We start from the raw sequence: 23,787 nt of genomic DNA, 5'->3' as shown, positions 1-23,787 counted from the left end.
CACATGAAGTAAGAAAGCTTGGCTCTGCATTGGCTTACATTAGGATATGTAGAGTCAGATTCATTTATTGTCCAGTCTGATCAATCTATTATTAGCTACCAACCATGTTGGGATTTCCCTTTGTTTAACACTAAATATATGATCATGAAGGCAAGATTAAATTCCATAATTGGTGTTTTATTTCCCATAACCTAAGCTTGTATAACCCATATCATGCACATAAAATAGCATTTGAAATCTGATTTTCACTTTGACAAGGTTACAAATTTTATGACTTGATATTACATGTAGTGTTATAAATGTTTGTAACCATGGTAATTTACTATTTTCCAGGTGAAATGTGACATACAGAACAATGCTGCGTCGGTCAGTGCCCCTCCCTCTGTGTCTGTATGCGAGGCTCTTGAAAGGTCAACACTGGACATTGGTCAATTCGTCTCTGCACAGACAGTGTAACCATGGTAACGTGGACACGATCATCTTCTGTGTCAGTACAAAATATGTCCGCCATTGTCAGTTTTCGACATCATCCGGTCTTGGGGTTGGGTACAAACTGAAAAACAACCTGAGCGACTGCTACTCCCTGCTGAAGATTTCAGAAGATGCTGCGTTAGCTGAAGTGAGAGAAGCGTACATAAAATGTGCCAAGCTGTACCATCCTGACAGTGGATCAACAACCGCAGATCCCAAGAAGTTTACACAAGTAAAGGAAGCTTACAAGACCATACTGGTAGGAGTTACCTCCCATTTCCTTACCAATTCCAAGCTCTGTCTGAGTTTGTGGCACCGTTATTAACCTCCCTGGCATCATTGCATCAATGCCTTCTATAGTGTTCACCCGGTCACTACATGAATGAAAAAATTTACCCTCCAGTCTCAAATTTTGCGACATGACTGTATATTTTGTGTGTTTCTGTTTATGGGTTCTGTACGTCTCTTAACCTGTGAAGATTCTGGTTAGAACTGATCTTTGGCAACCAATGCTTGCTGTAAAAGGCGACTATGCTCGTCATAAGAGCTGACTAACAGGATCGGGTGGTCAGACTCACTGACTTGGTTGATGCATGTCATCGTATCCCAAATGCGCAGATTAATGCTCATGATGTCAATGACTGGTTTGTCTGGTCCAGACTCGATTATTAACAGACCGCCGTCATATAGGTGGAATATTGCTGAGTGCAGCGTTTAACAACAAACAAACAAACAAACACATTTTTGGTCCTGGATGAAGTAGAGCGTGCTGAATCTTCCACTTCAGGAACAAAGGATACATTTATTTACAGACCACTGTCATGCACCTGGAATATTGCTGAGTGTGGCTTTAAACAACCAACAATCAAAAACAAACAAACTGTATGTCCTTTTAGTGAGTAGGAAATAAAGATTAATACACCAGTGCCGTTCATATACCATTTATCTTATGAGTTGTTTCAAAATATATCAAACAAGTTGTAGGATAAATGGTATATGAGTCCAGTAATCTGTTTCTTACACATCCCAAAATGGCACCATTTTTACATGCTTGTTTCGTCTATTGTCACACATATGATTTATACCAGTTATCTCAAATGGGTTTCTTACCCATAGGTTTGGGAGATGAGAGACTCTGACCCTCCACAAAAAAGTTTCACACGTCTTTCACAATTCATCATAATAAGTAGTTAAACTATTTTAAATACGGTAACTATATTAAAATGGTTATATTGATAGCAACAGCAAATGATGTTTTTTTAAAATTTTACTTAATTTTAGTCAGCGGAATAAAAAACACCCTTTTAATTTTTTCACATTTAATTGTTTTGTAGCTCACATATTTGTAAACCAAGTTTAGAAAAAAAGGTCTGGCCTAAAATATAGTTAAAATATGTCAACAAAGGCCAGTAAAACAGTCATCAATATCTTGTGGCTATTTAATTGCAAAATTGCCAGTGCTAAGTTAGATTTTAACACACAGTCATATATTCGCTTCAGGAACAGAGGAAGGAAGATGAAGATTGTGAGAAGGAAGAAACAGAGGAAGACATAGACAAAATCATCTTCGACATCAAACACACGGCACCACAGCATCGGCAGTATCTGAGTTTTGAAGGCATTGGATCAGGGACCCCCATACAGAGACAGAGAATATATCAGCAGTATCGTGTTGCCAAGGCTACAGACAACGTCCATGACTACCGTGTTCAGCGTCTCGCCAATGAGGAAGAGTCAGCTGTTGTAGTGAAGGACAAAATGGAAGCCAAGAAAGTGAAGATAAGGTCAGTATGATTTTAATAATGATGATGGTGATGATGGTGATGACGATGATGATGATGATGATGATAATGGTGATGATGACAGTCACAATACCATCTCATCCTACCGGGTACCCTTTCACTGCTGGGTGAACAGAGGGAGATGAGTGGATGTATTGAAGAACTCTACCAGCAATATATCGGCCATATTGCTGATCCTGTGTCCTGGATCCTCTTTTGGATTTCAGGGCAGAGAAGAATCCAGAATCCCAATGTTGTTTGTTTATTGTTTTACGCTGCACACAGCAATGTTCCAGCTATATGATGGCGGTCTCTAAATACTTGAGTCTGGAACGGACAATCCAGTTATTGATATCATGAGTATCGATCCACGCCATTGGGATATGATCACATGCATCAACCAAGTCAGCGAGCCTGACCACCCAATCCTGTTAGTTGCCTCTTACAACAAGCGTAGTCACCTTGCATGGGTTGCCGAAGACCTATCCTACCCCAGATCTTCACGGGTCTCCTAAGAGTGAACAGGTTGTCTGACTTGGTGATTTGGCTGAGTGTGTGTCATCATGCCTTGATGGAGTGATGCTCATTCTTTCAGTCACTGGTTTGTCAGGTCAGGACTTGAAGTATTTACAGGCCATATGACATATCTGTACTTCTGCTGACTGTGGCATTAATCAACATTCAATCACTAGTGCAGGCAAACAGATTTCTGGTATTGTTTTTTCAGATATGCTTGTGTTTTTATAATATTTTTGTATTCATTGATCAACAGAATATGAAAGCTGCAGTTCAAGGTCTAATTCAATATTCAAAACATTGAGAATCATGCACAAGATTAATTATTTTCTTTGATTCTCACATATATAAGGCCAAAATATGCCTTTTATTCTATCAAACTTCCAGTGGCATCAATACAAATTTATACTTTGTAAAACTACACAATTCTGTTGTCGTTAGAGATATGCAGGTTGGCCTTAGTTCAACAGAGGTTAATTGTTTGTTTGTTTGTTTAATAAACTGAACCAAAAAATTCAGAATCATGAATATTTTGGGGGATATTTATTTTGCAGTGAAAACTGAGCACTCAAACTCATAAAAATATCCCCAAGAATATTTATCATCCCTAATTTTTTTAATTTTTTTGTTAAGTTGTCTTGAAAAAGTTTGTATTTTTTTTTTTATTCTGCCCTCAGCAATGCCATAGAACGCCTGGTAGAGGACATGATCACAGACTCGATGAACAAGGGGGACTTTGACAACCTGGCCCTGAAGGGGAAGCCCCTGGTGTACGAGAATCGCAATCCGCTACTGGATACAGACACGCACAACCTGAACAAGATCCTCATCAACAACGGGTACGCCCCTGAGTGGATCACGCTGCAGAGTGAGATCAGGTACTGCTTTCAGAAATCTGTCAAACTTAAGTTTTATCGTGAATTTGTGTCTCTGATGCTAAGTCGCTAAATGGCTGAAATAATGCCAATGCAACGTTAAATTTTAACTCACTCACTCACTCTGATGAAACATTCATGATTCGTCATGAATTTTCCACAGGGTACAATGTGTGATAAGGGATTGAGGTAGGTATAGATCAGTTTGACACCGCTTACCACAACCCAAAATCTGCCAGTTTATAGAACATTGCTCCCATAAGTTGTATTAGGCTTAAAAAAATAAAAGAATTAGTTCTCAGGCAATGACTTTAGAAAATATATTGAGGGTGGGCAGGCAGTGTTTTTTGTTGTTGTTTTTTTCCTTTTCAAACTAGTATGTAACTATATAAACAGTTGTGTACCATCACCCTGGGAAAGGGCCTCCCTACATAATCAAGCATACAAACTCCTATTGCTGCCATGGCCATAACATAAGATGTGCAGCAAATCAGTGTGCATGTCAAGGGAAGTAACTGTGTGCTATATTGGGTCACATTGTTTTTCAAGTATTAGGATTTTTTTATGTTTTTTTAAAAATGGAAATAAATTCGAAATGTCCGTCACACTTTCTGATGATGCGGGCAGTGCTTGCAAATTCAGACTATTATTATTATTTTTTTTATCCAAATTGTCCCCACAAACATACGTCCTAAGGTCATTGGAAATAGTATGTCTACAAATCTGTATTGAATTACACAAGTTAATCCTATATTCAAATATAACTGTCACTTGGCAAATTTTGTTTTCATAATTTATTTCAGTTTTAAGTTGATTAATGGTGGATATTATAGATTGATATTAGACTTTGCAGATAAAATAAGAGTTCAATTGATATGATTCGATCTTCTGTATGCAGGAAAGATATCACAGACGCCAGAAAGAAACTGGCAGTGTTGAGAAGCAGGATGGGTTGTCCGCCCTTTGATTCGGAGGATGCCAAAAAATGGAAGTCACAAACATACAAGCACCGGTCCATCATTACGGATGTCAACATCAAGGTGGACAAATTCAACATGATTGTTCCCTTCCTGGACAAGCAGCTGGTACAGTACGACGCTGACCGTGACATCCGGCGTATCTATGACAACTGGCAGAAATATCTTCCAGACTCCCCGGAGGATACTGAAGTTATTTATGACTCAAATTTCAGATGGCACCACTCACACTATCAGGTGTCACACCAGAAGATTGACTGGGCGGAGGTCTGGAGTAACATTAGGGCTGTGTTTAAATGATCATTTGTTACCTGATTCATCTGGATCAGAATCATCCATGGGGCGGTCGGGTAGCCTAGTGGTTAAAGCGTTCGCTTGTCACGCCGAAGACCCGGGTTCGATTCCCGACATGGGTACATTGTGTGAAGCCCATTTCTGGTGTCCCCCGCCGTGATATTGCTGGGATATTGCTAAAATCGGCGTAAAACCATACTCACTCAGAATCATCCATATTCCAATTTTTTTTATCATAATTTCTTTTCACCAGGTAACAAAAAATAAGATTGAATGTGAAAAATGATAAAATTATGAAGAAAATATCAGACTGCATGCCACTCAACGTGAAGTGCCAAAAGTCAACAATGGCCAATTTTGGTAGTTGTGTGCCAAGAAATTTGGCAGATACTTTTGTAACTTGCAACGTTTTCTTTTTGAGGCAAATAAACTACTGAAAGTTTTGATATTTTGCAAGCTGGGCATTTCTGCATTTCTACGTAACTTAAAATAAATGCAAAGCCTACTCATTACACAGTTATTGCAAGTTTCACTGGGGGGTGTCCTTCGACTATGCGTCTGTTGACTGGGTTCAACAGTAGAATTGAGAGCATTAAGAAAAACGTATCCATTATTTAGTTATATTCTTCTTGATCATATATTTTTACATAATACCTTAAAGTTTCAGTAATTAGTTCCAAAGGGGTTATTGAACGCAAATGTTAAGGCCAGTCATTACTTTTGTTGAGGAAAGATGTAGAAAATTATAGGAAAATATGTGAATTAAAACATAACCCTATCCAAGTGTCCTTTCTGACTCGGATGAGGACTTCTGACCAGGGATGTTTTACGATTATGATCAGTTGGGTGAAATGAAAAGGCTGTGAAGGAAAGTGATCTCGGTGTACCGCATGTCTTTATGACTGTTAAGAGTTACTTCCCTTCCAATTTCGGATTTTTTATTGCAGCCAGAAGGTTATGCGGGTAATATTTTGGTTGTCAAATCCATAAACATGGTAAACCAACACATGCAACTACAAAACATGAAACAAGACAAATTACATGTGAAAAACTATAGGGTGCACTGCAATTGTTTGATATGCGTACGCTGTGATAGAACATGATTGTGACTGGAGGATCTTATGTTTTATTGACACCAGAGTCTTCTAATGCTTGTTGATTTCTGTGTGGGGTATGCATGTTAATACATACTACTCAAAAGAAGTTCAGGAACACCCGATTCTTTCGTAGTTAATCTGACCTGACAGTATGACGGTAGTGATGTGAAAGAATCGGGAACTTCTTTTGCGTAGTATATACATTATTACATTACCGTATTCGACGTAATATGGGCCCCGCTCTAATAAGCCCATATTAGCTAGTGAACAATCCCAATCAGCACACCTTCGGATTGATCAATTATATTCGTGTATAATACGCAATCGTGTGTTATATGCACCCTTAATTATGGGCAATTAAATTCTGGAAAAATATATCTGTCGTACATAAACATTTCAGGCTGTCAGCATAAACCACAAAATTTTTCTTTCAACTCTGTTTTTTCCACCAAAGTAATATTCTAATAAGAGCCCCCTATTTGTAATTTTGAGAGAGCCCTGGGCGCTTATTATGTCTGATACGGTATGTCATTGTTTCCTTGTACAAAGGAGAAAAATTATGAATATAATTAAAACACAAAAAATGATGTTTTTTGTTATTTTTTAGTCTGAGACTTCGGGCTTTCTGATCACATTGCTCTGAAATGCTGTTTAAAGTGGTGGTTTAGTCAATATTTTATTTAAGGAGACAAGTGGTTTCTTTGAGGTTTTGACTCATTTTGTTTCTGAAGCAACGCGGTGTGCGGACTTCTCAGTGATAATGTATGAAATACTTATGTATCTCTTTCTAGATCTGTACATATCTATATAGCCAAGGCACGCTGTGATATAACTGGCATACAGTTCAAAGCCACCTTAAACCCAACTCACTCAAAGCCAAGGGATTGTTGCTAGAGTGTCCATTGGTCAAGGTCAATGTCATACCCTTCAAATTGGTTATGGTTAAAAACTTTCAAAAATGTTTTATTGTTGACAATACCTTCCAGAGGCAAGGGAGTGAACTGACTATAAAAGTCCAGTTTCCGCCCTTTAGAAATAGGCTTGAATTTCTGGGCTCGATTGTAGCGCCACCTTTGGCTTTTACGAGTTGTGCCCCTTCTGTGTCCCTCCTATTGACCAATAAGATTCCACTCCCATATCACTTGCATTTACATCAAACAAAATGGCAGCGCCCAGTCAAGATGATCTGGTTGATAATCAAAATCTATATTGTGATAAAACATCTTACTTTGTGAAATGAATCAATTCACTATCACTTAGAGTAATAACATGAAAAGATTTGGAAGCTGTCTGTTGGCGCCGAGTTGACGGTACATATGCTTTACAAATCCTGCGGTTGACCGAAATCTGCACAGCAGTTTTTGGACTGGATGTTGATTGATTGGACTGTGCATAGACTTGTTGGTGCAGCCTAAATATAACTCCATAATTCCAGCCTAGTTCGGCAAGGGTAGAAACTGGAATTTTACAGTCAGTTATGTCCTTTGCCTCAGGAAGGCTCCAACTATACGTCACAAAAGAAGTGAAAGAACACTCATTTTTCCATACGAATATAGTTAATCTGTCATGTCATGTCTATAGGCATATATACACATACTACAGGGACAGAGAGGCGATCTATGGACAAACACATGACGAGGACAGACAGGCAGGTCTATGGACAAACATATATTTGAGGGACAGTTATACGGATCTATGGACATGTATACAGATCTTTCAGTGATATATATGTGACATCTATGGACATGTATACATATGTTTCAGTGATATATCAGTGATCTCTATGGACATATATACAGATGTTTCAGTGATATATCACATCTATGGACATGTATGCAGATGTTTCAGTGATATATCCGTGACATATATGGACATGTATACAGATGTTTCAGTGATATATCAGCGATATCTATGGACATATATACAGATGTTTCAGTGATGTATCAGTGATATCTATGGACAAGTATACAGATGTTTCAGTGATATATCACTTACATCTATGGACATGTATACAGATGTTTCAGTGATATATCTCCGTGACATCTATTGACATGTATACAGATGTTTCAGTGATATATCTGTGACATCTATGGACATATATACATACGTTTAAGTGATATATCCGTGACATCTATGGACATGTATACAGATGTTTCAGTTATATACATGTGACATCTATGGACATGTATACATATGTTTCAGTGATATATCAGTGATCTCTATGGACATGTATACAGATGTTTCAGTGATATATCTCCGTGACATATATGGACATGTATACAGATGTTTCAGTGATATATCTGTGACATCTATGGACATATATACATATGTTTAAGTGATATATCCGTGACATCTATGGACATGTATACAGATGTTTCAGTGACATCTATGGACATGTATACAGATATTTCAGTGATATATAATTGACATCTATTGATATGTATACAGATGTTTCAGTGACGTCTATGGACATGTATGCGGGTGTTTCAGTGATATATCAGTGACATCTATGGACATATATACGGATTTTTGTGACAGATGGACAGAAATATGGACATATAGACGTTACAGACTCTGATAGTCATATCTAAGGAGTGACAGATAGGTAAAACTATGGACATCAGTAAACTACGTTTACAACGAACACGCTTATAAGAACTGACGGATACAACGAAATGGTCTTTTTGGGTCCCGGCCATTTGCAGTATATATATGCTGAATATATGCTTTTAACAAGCTACGGTTATAACAAACTAAAATTAGTGGTCAATTGGAGTTCGATATAACCGTAGTTTACTGTATATAGAGAGTCTACAGGGACAGATAGTGAACCAAACCTGTTTATTTTTCACAAATCAAGCTTCACCAAATTCTCGTTCCATTGTCAAAATGACCTTCGAGGTTTAAACGAAGTTTATCAGCCTACGATTGACGTGTTTCTTGGTCGTTGATCTCTTCATTTTATTAAGGAAGGGAAAGGAGACTCCTTGTCTGGACATGCAAAGACGTTAAACGTGAATCTGTCAACACTGCGGACATTTACGCATAATTGGGCACTAACAAGGCAACCCTGGCCACAATAGTCTGCTGAAGAAACATTGGGGAGATATTGATCAGACAGCAGACATGAAGCAACAAATACATGTATGGTGGACAGTCCATGGTGATTCCCTGTGCGATGTGGAGCTGTGCCCGAATTACCAGCAGATCAAACAGTGCCAAGGCACTGACCCGTATTTAATGTTGTTTTGTTTTTTCTGTTGGATCTGTTTGTTTGTTGATGAACGCCGCACTTAGCAATATACCAGCTATATGACAGCGGTCTCTAAATAATCGAGTCCCGGCCAGTCAATCCAGTGATTGACATCATGAACATCGATCTACGCAATTGCGATACGATGACATGCACCAAGTCAGCGAGCCTGATCACCCGATCACTTTGTCGCCTCTTACAAGCATGGGTTACTGAATATCTAACTCGGATCTTCAGAGGTGTTTTTTTTAATTAGATGTAGCGAGTTAACCCTTCACGTCGCAGCAATAGTTTTTGTTCAAATCAACAGTCAGCAATATTCCAGCTACACCACTACAGCATGAACGTAATTGAATCTGGACCAGACAAACCAGTGACTGACATGAGCAAATTCTCACACAGTCGGGGTACAAGACACCGAACCTGACCATTACGTCGCCTCTTGTGACAAGCTGTGGCTGATGTGGACCGCTCCAACCCGCAATCACCACGGGGTTCTCAGCCAATAGCTGTTACTGGCAGATGTGTTTTCAGTATAGTGTAGGGGCGGTCGGGTAGCCTAGTGGTTAAAGTGTTAGCTCGTCACGTCGAAGACCCGGGTTAGATTCCCGACATGAGTACAATTGTCCTCCGTCGTGATGTTGCTGGAATATTGCTAAAAGCGGCGTAAAACCAAACTCACTCACTCCAGTAAATAGTCCAGGCCAGCATAGTGCCGATGTTAACAGTTAAATGCAGCAAACACCAGAATCCATTGAGTCATTTTTTTGTAAGATTCCCTACTGAGGTAGATTCACACGAGAAACTTAAAAAAGGTTTGCTAATTTATGTTTACAAATAAATGTGTCTGAACATTGCGAAAAAAAAGTTTGCAAACCAGTTAGAAGGGAACATGGTTTAAACATAAGTCTCCATATTACTGTACCCTTTATCATCTATTTATACTGCTCGGCCATACCGATCACATATTAACTAGGCTATTCTTGCCGCCATTCTTCCATAATGTTATCATGATTTTTGTTTTTTGTTTAACGCCTCACCCAGCAATATTCCAGCTATATGACGGCGGTCTGTAAAATTATCAAGTCTGGACCAGACAATCCAGTGATTGATATCATGAGCATCGATCTACGCAACTGGGATCGATGACATACATCAACCAAGTCGGCGAGCCTGACCACCCGATCCCATTAGTCGCCTCTTACGACAAGCATAGTCGCCTTTTACAGCAAGAATGGGTCGCCTCAATATGGCGTGTCTGGGGTGAGAAATATTGTGTTGCCTAATGTGGTCATGCTATTTCATGTACTTACTGTTAACTAGTAGTAGCATTTGTAGTAGTCATTTGTAACTGCTACTAGCAGCTCACAGTTGCTAACAAAAATGTGTTAATAGAAGGCAATGTTTCCTCGATCGGGTGGCCACTTATAGAACATTAAGGACTGAAGCAGCCCCTGTTTTATATTTAATTAAAAAAATAATGTCTGATATACTGTTTCCCTCTTCCTTGGAGTGTTCCTAAACCTCTTGAAACACATAAACGTTTTTCGAACAATATTGAAAACTTTATTTTTTTTAAATATTTTGTTTGCATATTTAAGGTTATTTAAAAATGTTGGTACTTTTCACGTCAGTCACTTTTATTGGTAATAGAAAAAATAGTTTAAAAACTACATTTCCCGCTTAGACTCGATGTTGTCAGTTATCGATGCTTGACAATTGACATTGTATATCAGATGGCCGAGTTCAAAATGTGCCCAGCTGTGATTGTTGCATGGCATTGTTGGTGGGAAAACATATAATATGTTACTCCCTCGTCACTTTTGTTTTAAATATACATAAATATCTAATATAATGTCCTATACCTTCCTCCTCGCTTTCGGCAAAAAATGTGCTCGATAAAAATATAAACAAAATTCTAAAAATAAAAGCAATATAGAGCCTTTTATCTGAAAGTTTAAAGTATAATGCGTTTGTTGCACATCCGGTGATCGTTTCCCATATGTGAGACAGTGTGTCTGTGTACTTTGGATGACCACTAGCTGCACTGATTTCCAGTTGGCATACAAAGAATGACTCGATTCAGTCTAACATGTACATACTGACAAGTGTGAAAACAATGCCGTTTAAGACATTGCAAATCGACAATGGCTCCGTTTTGACGCACCGTTTGTTGAGTATCAGGCCATCAACATTTTCCAATAACATTTATCTAATTTATGTACCGTTTTTTTGTGTTGTCAGGTTCAGTGAACTACATACTACATGCGCGTTTCTTTTTTTTGAAGAGTATATACATGTATATATAGATATATATTCTTCAGACAGCACTTACTTCAATTTCAATTAATTCAATTCAAGTCTGAAAGAGAACAAGAATCAATAGAATTGTTTGATAGGCATAACTTAGAAAATGACGGATGACAAAGCAGACACAATTTATGGATACCAGCTTCTTTATAAAGGCGACGTTTCGGTGTAGATCCGAATACCGTTGTCAAGCAAGGACAACAGTATAAGAATCTATACCGAACCGTCTTTACAGTAAATAAGAAGTAGTTATCCATAAATTGTGTCTGCTTTGTAAGAACCAATAGTTGTTTACATATAGTCTCAACACAACTGGCAAACATGCATACACTATACACTATGCAACAGATTGTGCCTATTAATTTTCGATATTTTCACATTAGTAAGGATAAGCTTTATGGATGAACAACTTCTTTATTACAATTAGGAGCGACGTTTCGGTGTAGGTTCTAACACCGTTATCAAACCTATACTGAAACTTTACTCCTAATTGTAATAAAAAAAGTTGTTCATCCGTATATCTTATCCTTGCACATATTTATTTAAACTATCATTATACTAATTGGTCAGTTAGAGGAATACGACGTCACCTTCCTTCTTTGTTAAGAACAATACGATATCAGATCATATCCTGACAACCAATGTTCATGGTGCCCCTATTTGCTAACATTAAGACAACTGAATATTTGTCCGACTTCAGTAAAGTGTTTCTGTAGGGCTGATATTTCGTACATTTTTCTACATTTTTATTCTTAAAATGACAATTAGTACTATATAAAAAAAAAACTTCTCGAAACTCAGAATTGTGGATTATCTATCCCTCGTGAATCTCATATAAGTTAAGGCCCGTGAACATCTTCAGCAACCCATGCTTGCCGTGAAAGGAGACTATGCTTGTCGTAAGAGGCGACTAACGGGATCGGGTGGTCAGGCTCGCTGTCTTGGTTATTACATGTTATCGTATCCCAATTGCGTGGATCGATGCTCATGATGTCAATCACTGGACCGTCTGGTCCAGACTCGATTATTTATAGCTGGAATATTGCTGAGTGCAGCGTAAAACAACAAACAAACAAAAGACAACAACAAATCGTTTAAGTTAAAATTGTTTCTAAATATATCCTAGTCTTATTAGGGTTAAAACGGTACGTCTTGTTTGCTGTAACATCAATGAAAGGACAGTTTAATACATATATTCAATGTTCGGTTCCGCGTGAATAGTTAGATATTTCACGGGATATCCCATCGTTACGCTCTGTTGCATTTCCTCAAGGGAATCCCCTCCTGTTGAATTTCGCGCATCTTACCGCTGGAGAGAATTCCCCCGTTTCCTGTGACGTCATCAGTTACTGCGCTCGCCATATTTAGTCACTGTTGGGCTTGGTCTCCACTGAATCATTGAAATCGCCAACCATATAACTTTGTTCGAAGCTTTGTTAATCACTCAAGGATTACCACAGAAGAGCTCTAAACAGGTAAGACGATTGTAAGTTTTCTTGTTGGGATATGAGGGTGGACTGACGCCCTAAACGATTACGTTCCACCGGGGAATAACAGATTTCCGACAGTCTCCGGCTCCATCCCAAGTTAGGGTCGGATTCTGTGACTTGGCGTGGCGAAGTCGAATAATCAGACCGATCTTTCAAATCATTATCCACTTGTGCATAAGTGGTGAGCCAAATCTTATAAATTCAAGAGTTTTGATTTGGTTTTAAATTATGAAAATGAGCTTCGAATTAGTTTGGTCGGCACAAAAAAAATGACAGAAATGAAAATATTCAATGATGGGAGAAGTTTGTTTAAAACCCACATGCAATGCTACATCGGCCTGTTTCCGCTGAACTGTTGGATGACCGCTCAAATAATGTAGTTTAACTGGACATGCAGTCTCCGTGGCAAAGCGAAGTCAAAGATTAGTTGATTGTTTAGGTGGTCGGTCCAAATCAACAGCTGAGACTGAGAGCGGTGTCCGTGTATTGTGGCGATAATCACATTTGACAGGCAATCGGGGAGTACCGGAAGCAGACACAGAGACGAAAGTGTCAGTTATCTGGGGAAGAAATTGCTTTTGGTAATTTTTTGGGTAGTTCTCATCACTTTTTTAAGTCGTTTATTTTGTAGATAAGCTCTGTTTTGGTCAGCATGGCGAAGGACATTTTGTTAGACAGTAACCATTATGTTTTTTTAGTGAGGGTTAAGTGGGTGATATTGAGACAGATGAGTTTATTAAGTGTATAGGTTCTAGATCCATGTTTTAGATCTATCACCATTAACCATGTACTATATTTTCATGAATTATACTGATTTTAACAACATGTCGTAAAAGTAATTAGTTTTGACATGTTTCAGTGTGTTTAGGGGCCAGGTGAATTATGTCATCATTGAACTTTGTTTTGTGGAATATATGTGCCTGCTATTTGTAGTAACTCAAGGAAACATGATTCATTAATAAATGTGTCAGAGCACCTGAAACTTTGGTAGCTCATCCATGGCCAATGAGCGAAGGTGTGAGCTTTAGCTGATGTAAGTCTGTTTGTTTACTCAGGCAGAAGAGGGAAGGTTTGCTGTTCAGGGATTATATGCATGTGGTTTTGTTCGGGGAGGATTGTTCCTAATTCAAACCACAGTCATGACAATGACACAGACATTCCTTTTCATTGCACACACAATCATCAGGAAAACTCACCTAGCTGTAGGGATGGTACAATCGGAAATTGCAACGAATATTATATAACAAATCATCCTTCGAAATTCAAACTTGTCCACCAGCCCGAGACTACTAAATTGTGCTGAGGGCAAATAAGAATCTAATGATTTTAGTCCTCATTGACTAGTAGCATTTGAGGGCTATAATTGTAGAACAGTTCTCAATTCTGAATTTTTTTTACAATTTGGAACTGAATGAAACTGACAAAATGTAAACATAGTAAATATTTTTGTCTTGTTCGGTAGTTTTCGCTACAAACTCAGAGAACCTCTTTATTTAGATTTACTGTGATGACCTGGATTAGTCGATAAATAAATTTCTCAGGCCAAAAACTGAATATAATATATTTGAGAATGACATTAGTAAAAAGAATATTTTAAAATGGCATAATTGCATCAATTTAACAACATTTGTGGATGTGGATTTTGTATGTTCTACGTGTCGAGTTGTTAAAAATGTGTAAACATATATTTAATTGGTATTAACTAATCATGTAGACTTACATCTAGTCTCTACTGAAAAAAAACAGTTGTTAAATTATGGTTATGAAATATAAGAAAAAGGAGCTAAGTGACTTTCTTCATTTTCAGTTATCAGCGGTAGAAACGAACAGTTTCAGTCCATGCTATCTGGCTATCCATCACAGAGATGGATTATCATTGACTAAATATTGATCAGTTATCAGCAAATATTGGAAAAGTAACTTTGAGCAAATATGCAAAAAGCCCATAGAGAAAACAACATGTTTCACGCCATGGGTGAGTGGTGACACAGGAATGCATGAATTACTTTGTGGATATTTAAGATATAACAAAATCATTGCTTTCCGTCTTGGGCCGTGGGCTTTAACAAGGAACAATGTTCCGTTTCACTTTATATCAACTTTATTTCATCACAATAGTTTGTGTAAAATATTAACGATGACACAATTTTCATATTTTAATCAATAATATTTTTTCCCATTGGCGATAATTCTGATTGTCTGATCTTTTTAGCCAGCCATACCACAAATAGTGTGAATAAACAAGATAATATTACATATCATCATAATCATACTGTGAACGAACAACTGAAGTTTCTATTGTTGGTTTTGACAAGTAATATATATATATACACTGTTGGGACATTTCATCTTTAACATGATCAATGACCAAAGAAAATAATTTGAATGAATTTTTCATGCAAGTCTTCTGACTTTCTATTTTCCAGTAACCGTTTAAAAATTGAATTGATAAAAATGTTTAATCACATAGTCGTGATAGTGTCAGGGTTAGAAACTTAACAGATTTTCTCCACTAGTCCTTTTAATGATAACATAGCAAAATCCTTAAAATGGGCCAATTTCTACTAGTCCTTAGGATACCTTTACTATTGGGCAGATTGGTAAGGACTACAGGACTAGTGCCAATTTCTAACGCTGTATAAGCTGTGTGGGCTAATGACACTTTGCCACGTGTTCTCCTTGGGTGGGGCCGAGATGGGAAAAGGTTGTGAATGATCTTCCTACAAGGTCACAGCGAAAGTCATTCAAAAGGGATGCTGCTGTTTTCGCTAAAGTACCTTTTTCTGCAGATATTTTTGAAGCCTTGTGCATGTTGTGGTTATGTTATTAATTATTGTTTGTAATGTACATCACTTAGTGTTAATATTCCATTATGCTAACACTGTTTAATGATAAACTGTAGAGGCTGTAGAGGCTGAGATCTGCCCTGTATTCAAATGTGTCTGTGAGGTTTAATATATTGTGGAGATCTATCGAAATATATGTGTCAGTTCGACACTCGAGACCTCGTCTATTGAGATGGTATGTGTTTATGTAGTATTACAAGGAGGGCAGATAACCAGGTCTACCCTAATCCTTCAGTTGACACAAGTGACCTACAGCTTGGGTGAATGGACATTCACATTTCATGGCTAGAGACTCTTTTGTTTGTGAGTGGAGTGATGGTATAGACACTATTAGGTGCCTTAAGCCTGTTAAGAACGAATTGTTCAAAGTATTAGATATATGTGAAAATCCGGGGTAGAATAGGTCTTCAGCAACCAATACTTGCCATAAAAGGTGACTATGTTTGCCATAAGAGTCGACTAACAGGATCAGGTGGTCAGGCTCACTGACTTGGTCGATGCATGTTATCGATGCCAATTGCATGGATGTTCATGATGTAAATCACTGGATTGTGTGGTTTGTCAGCACCATACCTGTGCTCGTGGGTTCACAGAAGCAGTAAATGTCTAAGACCTGCATCACTTCGGGCTTTCCTCCCACATCAAGCTTAAACGCTGTGATGTAACCGAAATACATTGTACTGTTAAAAGCGGCGAACACAAGTCACCAACACACTTGATACATCATCAATATTATAAATACATTGATATCACAATGTAAGATGACTTCCTACCAACTACTTAAAGTACAGCTTTTATGAGAAGAGACTGGCCAACCACACCACAGGATCACAGACCTTTAAATAACAGAAGACCCTCTTCCATTTCTGCTGGCCACGGGCCAAAGGACCAGCAGTTTTGTTGATCCTCCCACACCCTTCATTGCCATGGTCATTTGTGACACGGGGCGGTCGGGTAGCCTAGTGGTTAAAGCGTTCGCTCGTCACGCCGAAGACCCGGGGTTCGATTCCCGACATGGGTACTATGTGTGAAGCCCATTTCCGGTGTCCCTGCTGTGATATTGCTGGAATATTGCTAAAAGCAGCGTAAAACCATACTGACGCATCTTCTATTATACATTTGTAGTCTGATGACAGGTTACCATCCATTCAGGCTCTGTTTAGGATAAGATTAGTTGTGCTGGAAGCTTTTGACACAGCCCCTCCAATGAGCTGTAGATTGTTTGCACCTGTTTAGGTAGGAGGGGAGATGCTGTAGGTCAGGGGTATGGACTCCCCCTGGTGACCGGGCATCTTCATCTGACCCGGGCTGGTATCTGCAAACTAGAATTATCATCACATTCCCAGCACAGGAACACAGTGGAGGGGACATAGGCATGGATTTACTGCATGCGAAATTAAAAATTGAAAATAGATGCCGAAAATGTACAGTGTGCATCGATTCAAATTCAAATTCAAACTGACAGACTGCAGCCCCAAACAGTCATATGTCTTCAATACACAGTGAATCGACAACAGAAAGTGATGAGAACATAACTAAAAACTGAGAAACATCATTATTAATCTGAGAGCATGTTACCGAAAACATGGAAATGGGAGCACTACAACACACTGACCGCAGCCTTCCACACCAGGCATGTGCAGGACAAGAGGGGAGTTGACTGTCACGTACATTTACAAGTAAATTGAGTAAATTTACGTATTTCAGCGCTACTACAATAATACACATCTAGAATATTCTATATTAACTCTGTTATATTAGCGGGGCGGTCAGGTAGCCTAGTGGTTAAAGCGTTCGCTCGTCACGCCGAAGACCCGGGTTCGATTACCGACATGATTCACTCACTCACTGTTATATTAGCACTGGGATGCTGAAAATTTGTATGTTTAGAATTAAATGCTGCGATTCCATAATTTGGTACTATTTATATAAATTTCCATACGTAATTTATGTAAATGTTGAAATTAATGTGTCTCAAAATTAATACAACTGCTAGGCAAAAATGCGACTAAAAATCAATGCGACTCCCCCCAAACCCATCCCCAGTGGAATGATACATATCCTTACCTTAATCCAATCAAACAGCACAAAGCACCGCTTATTAGCACTGAGTAAAGCACTTCCGTAATAACAATAGACAGCGTTTTCCTAAAAACAACACACAGTTTATGTGTTTAATTCTGATGACTGACACTAAGGAAGATCAAAGGCAATAAAATAATTGAACCAACAACAGTTCACTGATTGGAGTTGTCATTGGTGCCTAGTTTGACACTAGTGGGTAGAACTTTTAAAGTGCTTAACCCTAGACAAACATTTAGTCTCTGAAATCTTATATTACACAATATCCTTCTTGACTCTAAAAATAAAAACAATTCCCTATGCTGATTTCAGGAATAGAGCTAGCTTGAGCTGGCTAGACTTGCTTTTGTATGCATTTCTAGATTATAATTTTTTCATAAAAATAAATATATTCCACGGTCATGGTGCAGGACTAGCTTAACCCCAGCAGTGATAACTCACCTGATGCCCATTGTATAACTCCCATTCTTTAAATGACATTGTAATGGACTTGTTACAACTACTGCTCAATAAACAGTGTTTGTATATTTATTCAAGTTGGTATTTCTACTATCCAAAGTGTGCAGAGAGGCCGTCTTATTGTTGGTAGTTGATGTGGGAAACATTAATGCGAAGTTTCATTAATGCGAACAAAGACCACTCGCATTTTTCACATTTACTTCATGCTCGCGTTAATTTCAAGATTTACAGTATTTCAAAACCCAATGCACAGTCGAGTGCATCACGGTTTTCTAGCGCTAGCATTTGTCATTGCAGCTGAGAAACTCCACATCTATTTTTGACCATGGCCTCTGAGTATGCCACATCTTTATGATTCATCTCACTTGTGGTGGAGTACTGTATTTAATTTTAGTAATTACTCTGGGACCCCTAGGGTTTTACCCGATGTACACATGTGCGTCCAGTACGCACAAATGTGGAGAATGGACGTAGAAAAAGAAGACACTCACTCACTCAGAAATTATCAAAACATGCAGTACGCTACACGGTTTCCTTACTTTACAGGACCCTCATATTGCCTTCATGGACCCTTAACATTATTTATTGGGGTTCCCTGGACCCCCACTTTTGTAAGTCAAGGTACAACCCTGGACCCCCACCAATCATATGTTTGTTTGTTGTTTAACACCACACTCAGCAATATTCCTGCTATATGACGGCGGTCTGTAAATAATCGAGTCTGGACCAGACAATCCAGTGATTGACATGCACATCAATCCACGCAATTTAGATACGATGACATGCATCAACCAAGTCAGCGAATCTGACCACCCGATCCTGTTAGTCTACCCCACATCGCCACCAATCATATGAGTCCTAGGTGTTATTGTTTGGTTATTTGTTGTTTTATGCTGCTCACTGTGTATCTGTATCATGTTTGTTAAGTGATCAATGCAGGAATCACAAACATGAACACTACTCTGAACATTGCATAAATCACTACAGTTCACTAGTTGTCTCATCTGTTGTTACGTTGACATATTTCCTGATAATACTTGAGCTTTAGACTAACATTTAGTCTCTGAAATCTTATATTACACATTATCCTTCTTGACTCTAAAAATAAAAAAAATTACCTATGCTGATTTCAGTGTGGAATAGAGATAGCTTGAGCTGGCAAGACTTGCTTTTGTATGCATTTCTAGATTATTTTCTTTTCATAAAATAAATATATTCCACGGTCATGGTGCAGGACTACTTGAGCTATGATGAGTGTCATGCTTAAGGTCAGCATGTGAACAGAGGCAAATTAGAAGTCACCTGACATGACATTTTGAGCGGAATTAATTAAAATAACGCTTACTCTTTAGTTTACTCAGACCCAATAGGCAACTCAAGGGAGTAAAATGTATTGAATACTTAATGGAAGATTAAATACTCAGTGAGCATCATTACATGTGGCTAAATACTCAATAATTATCTCGAGCAATGATTGTGGAAAGAATTATTTTTTATCCTGTTTATATAACCTTGCTATGAATTTTGAAGTTTTGTTTAAAAGGTCTGCTGAGCCTGATAGTCTGTATTGAAGAGATTTTTAAAAGTGTAGTAAGTCTATGATGAATTATAGACAGAGTATGATAGAGTATGGGAGTTTGAACATCAAAATGCTCATAAGAACGGATGTAAGTTACGTACGCCTGGAGCAAATGTCCACCTTGTTTGGATTTTATATAAAGTTTATTTACTTACATGCAAATTTGCTCTATATGTAAATTTGACATACAAACTTTTGGCATCAGTTCTCCTGCAAGTACCGGGGGTGGGGGGAGGGGGGGGGTGGGGGTATTTGTAATGTTTGATTGACCTTCAGCATTGTTCAGCATGTTCAAGCTTGGCACTGTTTCATCATTACTATTTCAGTTTCCAAACATGTCTGCCTTTATAAGTGACCAAGTTCTCCCCTTTTGTTAACACCATGTGAACCCATACTGGCCCTAGTGACTTTACGTCTTCGTATGAGTATATTTCTCATGGGCATTTACTTCTAGAAGTAAAGTTTGTGTGTGTGTTGGGACTAGAAGTTTGACAATGAAATCAACTGCTGTGTGCGTGTGGAGGGTGGCATTCTTGAACGTGTAACAAAATAATTGCTGTGACCTTTCGTTGTAAACGATAACAAAGAGATTACCAAACAGCAACAACAGTGCTGTTAGCCAACACTCTGCTCTCGACATGCCTTCAACATGATGAATAGGATTCAGGCATTTGCTTTTCTGAAACTGACAAAAAATAGAATGTTATAATGTCTAGAATTTCCAGCAATAAATACCCCTTGATCTTAATCATGTTAATCAACCGATGACATGTTATGTAATATTGATAATTTTTAATAGTTTTTTGATTTTACGGAATGTATGTATGTCTGTATATTTCATATATGAATCATAATGTTTTGTCATTTTTAAAATTGCATCTGTTCAGTAATGGAATGTTTCTGTAATAAATATTATCTTATATTTTTGCCAGCAAATCAGGAAGACATGTACTGTTGGTCAAAACCAATTTGTCAGCTGTTCATTTCTAATGGGGGGTTTATGTCAAAGAGTTAGATTATTGTAGGAAACAATAAGACCCAGTGGACTTTCACTAGTCTCCGACTAACAGACTAGCGATATGTATATCCCCATAGATATCTGCATAGTCGGCATCAGGTGTATGACAACATGCTATTTCTGTTGTCATGTAAAAACAAATTACATACCAGTCTGTGCACTATGTATGATATGACCATAAGCTTCTGGGGCCAAAGTGATGTCATCATTCATTTGTGTATTGATGCTGCACAAATTACAATACTCATTAAGGCTTGACCCAGGTGTCAGTGTATGAGAGGTAGGCATAATGCAGCCCTTAACAGTGCTTAAGGACTCATCATTTGACATCGTTGGGGGGGATCAAATGGTCGGTCCCTAATGCTAACACTACAGCTATGCCCTTTATTGTAGAATTGTGAAAGTGACAAATTCAAATCGTATATAGTAATTTGTGAAACTCTTGTGATGATATAATAATAAATATGAGGTATCTCGCTCTTGTTTTATTATCCATGCTAGTTTCTGATGTTGGTTGGTTGTTTCAGAGATGAGGATGTCGATGGTGACGCCAGTCTGTGTGTTTCTCCTCACCTGCCTTGCCCTGGCCACAGCACAAAGTAAGTAACACACGGAAGCCATTGTGAAACTATCAGTGTTAAATTGGCTCTAGTCCTGTAGTCCTTGCCAAACTGCGCAATAGTTTAGCTATGCTAAGGATGAGTAGAAATTTATCGTTTTTAAGGGATTTGCTATGTGTTATCATTATACACGTTACAAAGACTAGTGGACTAAAACTGTTAGTTCCTAACACTGGAACTTAAGATGGGATACTTGTTGCTATATATTGTGTATTATCTGATTGCTTATAGAGACAAAAGAAAACACTTGATGATACAACTACTTCCTGTCTGCCAGAGCTTCAGAAAACTCTTTGAGCAATTGAGTTTTTACTGGAAGGTTTCTATTTTAATTGGGTTATTACATTTTTCATACAAATGCACTGCTTATATGTAGCTCTGGTCTGCAAAATGGCCTGTCTCAATGACACCAAGGATCAGAAGATCAGTAAGCAAAGACTTAATAAATAAAATTGTCTTTTCTGATCAAATAACATGTTTGACCTGACATTTGCACTCAGGCTGTGTCATGAAACTATCAATGTTGTAAAATTACTCAGTTAGATAAACTTAATATTTGACATGAAAATTCAAATATCGTCTGTGTATCTTTTATCACAAATTTTTAGGCCAACATTTTAGTATTTTCAAACACAATTTGGACGTGAGAATTGTTGTCAAACAATTTACATGTTGGTCTCTTGCAACCAATCTTTTACTGTTTGAAGTATCACATAAGTTTTACTTGTGTCTGAAACAAAATGAGGCCTGCATTCAAGAGAAGTGAAAAAGAACTAAGTATCAGTGACACATATTAGTGTTATTAAGTTTGAAGTTTCTGCAAACCTGTATTACCATCACCTGGACCTGTGAAGATATGGGGTAGAATAGGTCTTCAGCAACCCATGCTTGACGTATGAGGCGACTATGCTTGTCGTAAGAGGCGACTGACGGGATCGGGTGGTCAGACTCGCTGCCTTGGTTATTGCATGTCATTGTAGCCCAATTACATGGATCGATGCTCATGATGTCAATCACTGAATTGTTAGGTCCAGATTCGATTATTTACATACCACCGTCATATAGCTAGAATATTTCTGAGTGCGGCGTTAAGCAACAAATAAACAATACGTGTGGACAAGTGTATTGTTTTGAGCCATGTTATTAAGTTTAGAGTTTCCAAACCAGTTGCAAACATTCAGCTAAAATGATGATACGTGTTAGGTACCAAATGTTACCATGGTAAAGGCTATTCAGTGACTTCAACAGTCAAGATGATAGTTAGTTCAGAGATGTCTGTTAAAGATACTGGTATTACAAGCATGTTATGTATGCTTGCACAATGTGGGGATGTAAGGTCAGTGCCGGCACCAGATGGCGGACCAGCGTTAATTATGCATGGCCCCCTCCCGGAGTCACCAGCCAGCCAATAACTGAAGTAATCAGGGATTGATTTAGCTGTATAAATATATCATTGAAAAATGAAACCTAATTATTACTTAGTAATATTAACGTCTACATGCACCAAGTGCATATCAACATGTTTAACCCTTAAAGCTTATTTACCGTAAGTCGGTACTACCTTCTCTGTGTGTAATTTGTCATGCTTTTTGGGGCTTGATGTCATCATAATGTGGGTACTTCAAGATTATGTGTACATTTCAACTATGAAACAGTTATGAACCGTGGTTTTGTCTGGTGCAACAAGGTTTTCATGTCACCATACACCTGGTACAAGTTAAATAAAGTTCCTTAAATCGAGCCCAGGTAATGGATGTGATTTGTTTGTTTATTTGTTGTTTAATGCCGCATTCAGCAGTATTCCAGCTATATGACAGTGGTCTATAAATAATCAAGTCTGGACCAGACAATTCAGTGATTGCCATCGATCCACACAGTTGAGATATGATAACATGCATCAACCAAGTCAGCGAGCATCACCACCCAATCCTGTTAGTTGCCTCTTATGACAAGCATAGTCCCTTTTTACGGCAAGCATGGGTTGCTGAAGAACAATTCTACCAGGGAAGTTCATCATGTTCATGGGTGTAATGTGTGTGAAGGTTGGTGGGTTGATATGGAGTTGTATATCACACTAGGGAGCATCATCCTGTGTGTCAGGAATATCATGATGACGGGT

At 38.2% G+C, this 23,787-nt stretch overlaps 2 protein-coding genes across 2 annotated transcripts in view; both read left to right on the top strand.

Annotated features, from left to right (window-relative positions):
• Positions 1–336: 336 nt before the first annotated feature.
• LOC139464219 (dnaJ homolog subfamily C member 28-like) lies at positions 337–5,934 on the top strand. The gene is made up of 4 exons (XM_071245744.1): positions 337–730; positions 1,972–2,255; positions 3,446–3,646; positions 4,542–5,934. The coding sequence occupies exons 1-4, from the start codon at positions 356–358 to the stop codon at positions 4,918–4,920; spliced, it is 1,239 nt and encodes a 412-aa protein (XP_071101845.1). The 5' UTR covers positions 337–355; the 3' UTR covers positions 4,921–5,934.
• Positions 5,935–12,937: 7,003 nt separating this feature from the next.
• LOC139464822 (integrin beta-PS-like) overlaps positions 12,938–23,787 on the top strand; it is a 48,947-nt gene continuing 38,097 nt past the window's right edge. The window contains exons 1-2 of the mRNA XM_071246341.1: positions 12,938–13,049; positions 21,576–21,647. Of these exons, the coding sequence (XP_071102442.1) occupies positions 21,578–21,647 (70 nt within the window). The 5' untranslated portion in view covers positions 12,938–13,049; positions 21,576–21,577. The remainder of the gene's footprint in view (positions 13,050–21,575; positions 21,648–23,787) is intronic.

This window comes from Haliotis cracherodii, unplaced genomic scaffold, assembly GCF_022045235.1.
Source record: "Haliotis cracherodii isolate W230 unplaced genomic scaffold, xgHalCrac1.p SCAF_17, whole genome shotgun sequence".
Taxonomy (NCBI): Eukaryota; Metazoa; Mollusca; class Gastropoda; order Lepetellida; family Haliotidae; genus Haliotis; species Haliotis cracherodii.
This window is presented reverse-complemented; position numbering and strand designations above follow the sequence as displayed.